Genomic DNA, 7,371 nt, shown 5'->3' on the forward strand with positions numbered 1-7,371 from the left:
TATATATACTGTATATACTGTATTATTTTAATATATTTTAAAATGTCATTTATTCCAGTGATGTCAATGCTGAATTTTTTAGCAGTCATTACTCCAGTCTTCAGCGTCACATGAACCTTCAGAAATAATTCTAATATGCTGATTTGATGCTCAAGAAACTTTATTACTGAAAATAGTTGTGTTGCTTAATAGTTTTGTAGAGACTCTAATTTTTTTTTTTCAGGATTCTCTGATGAGTAGAAAGTTAAAAATAATGGTTTACTTGAAATAGAAATCTTTAGATTAAAGATGTCTTAATGTTTTGATTAATTTAATGTGTCCTTACTGAATAAAAGATTAATTTATTTTAAAAACTTACTGACCCCAAACATTTGACCAGAAGTATAAAAGATTAAGAACACTATTTCGGTAAATGTCGACAATAAATATGACACGTTTGTGCAGACAAGCAAAACACATAATCAGACATCCAAACCTAATGATGTGATTGATGACAATAGGGTCGGGGGGAAGTAAAAGGTTGGTGAGGCGCTGTGGAATTTCAGAGAACTTCAGACGTGGACAGTCAAAGATCTGTGAGAGGAGATGAGGCCAGAAACACAAAAAGTTCTTGATTAAAATACAGTATACTGGCTTTAGATAATAATTCCAACATGTTTCTACGAACTTCGGCAATGTTATTTTAAATATCAAACACATTATAGGGGTTTATGTGAGGCTGATTCATTAATTAATTACAGATTGTGATGAATGTTAATCAATGTTTCCAATCAAGTGTACCTGTTGGAAGTACTTGTCACAGTTGATGTACTCCTTGTCATGAGAATCCTGCAGTTTGTTGGTTTTGACATACTGCCAGAGGGCCTGTATGATACTGGAGCGAGTCTGTGTGTGTATTCCCAGCAGACGAGCCAGACGCGGATCCAGTTTAAACTGAGGTGGCTGCACACAGAACACAAGACTCTCAGATAAATAATGCTTTTCAGTCACTGTTCAGTCAGTGTGTACCTTCATTTCATTTCATGAGTACTGACACATGCTTACATTTAATTAACTATTAATAATTTAATACATGATTAAGTTTAATTAACTTCTAATCTAAAAAAGTAGGCACAGTAGAAGAATATTTATCTATTCTGACTGTGATAAAATAAAACATCACAAAATTATTACTAAGTAGACCTGCTACTCACAGAGTTCCTGTTCTAATATACTCATATATGTGATAGGCACCCTTCACTATTATGTTGTTTCATCAACTTATTACTTCAATGAAACTCAAGGCTTCAAGGTCTGAAAGAAATTTATAATCAAAAAGAAAATCCAAAAAAAAAAAATGTTCCAAAATTTGACGTCATACAATTGCATTTTGCACCATGTTGCAGTTCTTGATCAGTAGTCTTCAGTTAATATATAAGTAAACATTACTACATGCATTTTGTTGCCTTTACCTGGTAATCCAGCATTAGCAGCAGGGTGCAGCGCACGCTCACATCTCCAGGCCTCTTCACCTGGAAACCGTCTGTCTCCTGAGTGGTTGGGGTACGATGCCACTGCAGAAAAAAAAAAGAAAAAAGGAAATCAACATGCTTGCACACACTTACAAAGAAAAAAAACAGAAAAATAAATGACAATCACTGAATGACAATATCACCACACATCTTACTGAACAAAGAGCTATATAGCATGTTTATATATGAACTATACTGAAAAATTGTGTATGCGCGACATATATGCAGTTAAAATATAAGATACTTATTGTGGTTTTAGTTCTTGGTTTTAAGAATTTCCATTATGAAAAAATGTGTTTCACTGTCATTTAGAGTGATAAGCAGGATATCAAACACCAACCTCAACCAAATGGTTATCAGGGCCGTAAAGGTCTTTGTCAAGCTCAATCACCAGACTCTTGAAGAATGAGGAGAACTTCCTCTTCATCTTTCCCGGCTGTACAAGAAAGCAGGAATACTGTTTTCAGTGTGTGCCACTGAGCAAACTATCCAGTTTCAAGGATGAAGACATTGTTGGAAAACAAGAACTTCAAGCACCACATCATAAACTTTCCTGGTAGACTTTCCATGAAAGAGAACGGCTGAATTTCAAATGTGGCATACTGTGGCGGATGATTTGCTGAGCAGGACAACATTCCATTCAGCCCAGAGGCAGCATGAGTCCCTCAAGCTATCATCAATAAGTACTAGTTTTATTTCTTTGGGGATGGAAAAGCATGCCTCAAGTGTATTAGCAAAACTTATCTTGGTTAGAGACTGACCCAAGAGGCTGGATTTATGCTGCACTGCGTAAACTCTTAAGAATTTCGTCCCAATGATGCTTCAGCTGCAATCACATGAATCAAACCGGTACTTTAGCTGGTATTTCAGATCATAAACCAAAAGACGCATTTTACAAAGTAAAAATAAATAAATAAATAAATGTCTGATTGCACTGATGACAGCTATCTTCAGTTATTATTCTATTATCTTTACATAGGTAGTTGATATCATTACATAGATATGAAGGTCATGAAGGTCAAAGTATTTTTTGGTACTTGTACAGGTCAGGTACTAATAAACGCATGTTTTTTGCATGTTTAGCCATGCTCCAATGCCTTTGTGGCTAGAGATGAAGGGAACATGCTTGAGCAAAAACAAACGCGCAATGAGCCTCAGCTTTTAATAGTTAAGTTCTATTTAATCATACTGATGGAAACCACTAAACAGATTTAAGGTCGATGTCAAACATAAAATATAATTATGCAATGCCAAATTACAGATAGCAGGCAAGTAAACTTAACCTTCATTTTAAAGGGGGAAACATTTTCTGGTAACTTCTGGTTATCCGTTACTAATGTAATTTCTGTAGGTGGAGTTTGCTGCATATAAACAGCACTTCATGAATCGTTATGTCACGTCCCTTCCTGGTATATCACAGCGACACCAAGATGAGCCCCAGATACAGATCCCCAGTAAAGACCTGGTCTCAGACGGCCACCGGGACAAGACCACAGGAGCCAGTTGAGTCCTCTGCACAATGTGATTTTGCTGCAGCCTGGAATTGAACTACTGGTTTTGTCTGGCCAGAGGAGAACTGGCCCCCCGACTGAGCCTGGTTTCTCCCAAGGTTTTTTCTCCATTCTGTCACCGATGGAGTTTTGGTTCCTTGCCGCTGTCGCCTCTGGCTTGCTTAGTTGGGGACACTTCATTTCCAGCGATATCGTTGACTTGATTGCACAGATACTATTTAAACTGATGAACTGCCTTTAACTGAAAAATGAGTGTTTACTATTGTCACTTTGCATTAGTGACACACTATTTTCCTAATTAATGCTGTACAGTTGCTTTGACACAATCTGTATTGTTAAAAGTGCTATATAAATAAAGGTGACTTGACTTGACTTGACCATGCAAAAGCAACAGGGTGGGAAGGTAAATAATTTTTTTTCAAAATGGGAAGGTTATACACTTCAAAAGTGTGATCGCTGCATATTTTGAACATTTATTCTGGGTGATGTACACTTGCCTGCTAGACTGCCATTATGTGCATTCTTTTTAGGTTGAATTTTCCTTGTGAAAATAAAAGCATGCCACAAATGCTGACAGAGTTTCAGATTTAATTAACCGAGAATATTCCTTTAAGATACGCATTATTGGTTAAAAGGGTGCATGGCATACAACTATCAAAAGAGCAAAGTAAGGAAAAACAGTCCAAGTCAAGGGACCCACAGAACTTTCTGGCGCGTATGTTTGGCTGGAGGCTGGGAAGTGATCTCACTGGTAAGTGAGGCACATGTCTGTGGTCAAGACTCGGAGCCTGGAAGAGTAAATTTAACCTCACTAATTCAAAATGCACATAGCTGCCATTCACAAGGTATGACGTCACAGACAAAAAGCACATGATCAAACATTGCAGACAGTTTATTTGTGATACAATAATTATACTTTTTACCAATAAAAGCCCCAAAACAAGAGCACCAGCACCTCTGTGTTTCATAGTAAAGGACTTAAATTAAATATGTGTTGTCCAATTATTGATTTAAGTACAATTGACTCACATCATCCAGCAGTTTGCCCTCCACACGTAGCTCCCAGGATGCAATGCTACCTTCAGAGTCCTCTGCATCAGGCTTGGCAGGGTTAAATGTGTTGGAGATGTAGAGACGCAGTTTTCGCTTTTGCTTCAAATAGGAAAAAAAATGAGTCAATTCTGAATATTTATCTTTATTCATTCCTCAAAATGATATTAGTCCTGTGCGCTCACAAAAACACAGAGGAATTATGTTGGGAAAATCATTTTAAGCTGATAAGTGGTAAAATATGAGAAGCTAAACACAAGAATAATAACACCAGCCTCATTTGATGCTCATTTAAGTTGTTTGGTGTCTTATCCTGTTGATTTATGCAAGCAATATTTAAAATGGTTCAATAAGAGACGACTAGACTGCAGGTGAAAATGCTTGTTCCAAGGTTCCTTGTGCCTGCTTGAAATTGTCTGATATATTATCCACCTTATTTTTCAACACAGAAGTAAGCTGTTTTCTGTGAATGTGCGAGACTTCCGATTCATTAGCCACTATAGGGAAATAACGAGAAGAATTTCAAAGTGCAGTAGATTGTAAAACTATATGAGCTACAAATCAGTGTGTTTATAATTAAGACAATACATTAAAATAACATGGTAAAAAATACCAGTTTGCAGTTTCAAGCAGCATAAGAAGCTGTTTTTTAACAGCTAAAAATAGCTGGAATCAAATGACACCGGAAGCGAGACACATTAAATTTAAAAATAGCCTTGGCCAATCTAATGTTAAAAATAAGGTGGATTGGTTAACAAAAGTAAAAGTGCAAACACATATATATTTTTTAAAAGAGGTTAAGTAAAACAGTCTGTCCTGGAAAATTAAATTAAAAGAACATATGGATCTTGAGGATGAGAAATACCTTCATGGGTCTCTTAAGTGCCTCTTGGATGTCCACCCGTTTGCGCATTATGGTCTGGTCTAATTTACGCTCGAATGCCAACAGATCCATATACGCCTGTGACTCCGGAACAAGCTCACGAATCTGAAGAAGGAAATCAGTAAAACTTCATTTTGCAAATGGGAGCACTGGTAAACAAATTCAAACTATCCTAGTTATTTTCCTTGTTCTGTGTACAATAGACAGAGTGTTTCGTCAATGACTAATGCGTCTGGCATCTCCACTGGAGTTGTATCTATCTATAAGGCCTGATAAAACGCACATAATGCTGCTTATCTTATCTAACACAACCAACTCATAGCAACACAGTGACTATAAAAACCTAAGAACAGAATCATTCATATAATATTTAAACCCTATTAAATGATAAAAAAATAGATTTTCAACAATAGCCATCACCATGAACCCACAGCAGTAATGTGGTCTTATATTTTAGATTATTTATTATTTATTGTAATATTAGAATATCTCAGAATATGAGATACAGTTGGAAGCTGACCTTAACTAGAACAGATATTTTGCAGAAAAAAATCTAGATACTCTTTGCAATATACAATATATTTCTAAAAATGACCTGCTGTCAGTATAGAGTATATCTGCATTGTCTAACTGAGGTGACAATTACTGAATGCAAAAGCCCCCCAAAACATTTCTGTCTACCGTATCGCTTGCTTGGTAGAGGTTTCCACCCCTCTAAAAGGCCGAGATAGAGAACAGATGCGCACACCCGTGCATCTTCATCCGTGCACATTTGCACACACAAAAAAAACCCAGCTAAACCAATGAAAGCAATGAAAAGGCTCAGATCTCTTACTCACCCTTTGTGGAAGGATCTTATCAGCCATCTTCCTCCTCTTGGCACTGCATAAAGGGGAGAAAGGGGAAACGGAGAGGAAAGGCAGAAAAAACCCCAAGATGTTACTATGGAGACTGACAGTGGAGCACCCGGGACATCTGCTAAAATTCTGGGGCTGGTCCACCCAGATGGTGCTGGCAACCATTGGCACAGAGGACGTTACTAGAATCAACTAGAATCATTACTGCTCAAACTTCACAAGTTGAAGCTTGGAAAGCAGCAGAGATTCATAGGACCTGCTCATGATGTGCAGACAGGTGTGTCAATATGGCTGTGTTGTGCATACAAGTATATCTGTGCTCATATATGAATGCACTTCTATTTCTTTGAGCACAACAATTAGCATTATTTTGGTGCTTTTCCTTGTGCGTTTTTCTCCATTTCACATAAGATATGCGCAAAACTGCTAGTTGAGAGAGCTGTGTGTGGCATTACCTGTGAAAGCAAATAATCATTGGTCCTGTTAACTAGACTGAAAAGAGTGCTGTGTGGCATGTGTTCATTCCCCATCATAAAAAAGAGCTTTGTACACTCAAAAGCAGGATCCGTACAGGTGACCATCACCAAAACAAACACTGCGAGAAGATCAGGAAAACAATGACCAAATACAATTTTTGTTATTATTTCAGCACACTTTTCACCCACTTAATATATTTATTCAATCAACTAAAATGCACAAATCAGTCAGCCTGACTTATTAATACATGTTTAGTTATTTGTGAAAACATTTAGATTTGACACTTTACACTGAAGTGTAAAACAAGCTCTCACATACTGCCTTCATGCCATGCAACAGGACATGCAAGCGCATCCATGCTAAATCCAGGAAAATATTTAATAGCATTAAAACTTTAACCTCAATATATTAATATTATTATAATACCTTTGATTTTATAATGTCTTTGACTCAAATGACGTTAGGTCTCAATACATGACTAACATCAGCTGATCTGTAACTCAATAAATGAAATCATTGCTGTATGAAGGAATAATCTTTGATAATAACCATTAAACATCAATCAGAGGTGAAGGGGGGTAACCTTTATTAGGGATATGTCTTTGGAGGCAAGATATGCTAGGGTAAGAGGGGGCAAGGGGTCAAGGCTTGGGACAAAGGTGGGATCAAAATGTGTGAATCCATCATGCAGCAGAATAAACTCCTACTTTGATCCGAGTGTGGGATCTGATTGGGCCTCTCTCATCTGTCTCCCTGGCATCTTATTTGGTCCAGGAAATCCAACAGGCTTCCTATGAGTTGATGGCATTTGAAGGGTCCTTCATTAGACGGTACTGAGTGTGTTTGTATGCGTTGCAAGAACATGTGTTTGTATGCAAATTTTGAACTGCTGAATATGTTGGGGACACATTACAAAAAGCTGAATACACAAAACAGACAACATGGGAGTTGTACAAGAAACAGCAGAAGTATAGGACAAAAGATCTGATATGCCAATGTGTGGTTATTACACAAACACACACACACACACACACACACACACACACACACACACACACACACACTTATATATTTTTTTCTGT

The 7,371-nt window shown here is 37.2% G+C and overlaps 1 protein-coding gene across 2 annotated transcripts in view; it reads right to left on the minus strand.

The window, feature by feature from the left end:
• The window catches only part of LOC107659452 (SWI/SNF-related matrix-associated actin-dependent regulator of chromatin subfamily D member 3), a 42,916-nt gene that overhangs the window by 3,910 nt on the left and 31,635 nt on the right, over positions 1–7,371 (minus strand). For both annotated transcript variants that reach the window (XM_016448401.1, XM_016448400.1), the window contains exons 3-9: positions 5,795–5,837; positions 4,938–5,060; positions 4,052–4,174; positions 1,852–1,947; positions 1,452–1,553; positions 781–942; positions 476–573 (exon numbers count right to left, since the gene is read on the minus strand). In XM_016448401.1, coding sequence (XP_016303887.1) covers positions 476–573; positions 781–942; positions 1,452–1,553; positions 1,852–1,947; positions 4,052–4,174; positions 4,938–5,060; positions 5,795–5,837 — 747 coding nt within the window. The remainder of the gene's footprint in view (positions 1–475; positions 574–780; positions 943–1,451; positions 1,554–1,851; positions 1,948–4,051; positions 4,175–4,937; positions 5,061–5,794; positions 5,838–7,371) is intronic.

The sequence above is a fragment of the Sinocyclocheilus anshuiensis genome, unplaced genomic scaffold, assembly GCF_001515605.1.
Source record: "Sinocyclocheilus anshuiensis isolate Anshui unplaced genomic scaffold, SAMN03320099.WGS_v1.1 scaffold815, whole genome shotgun sequence".
NCBI classification, from domain to species: Eukaryota; Metazoa; Chordata; class Actinopteri; order Cypriniformes; family Cyprinidae; genus Sinocyclocheilus; species Sinocyclocheilus anshuiensis.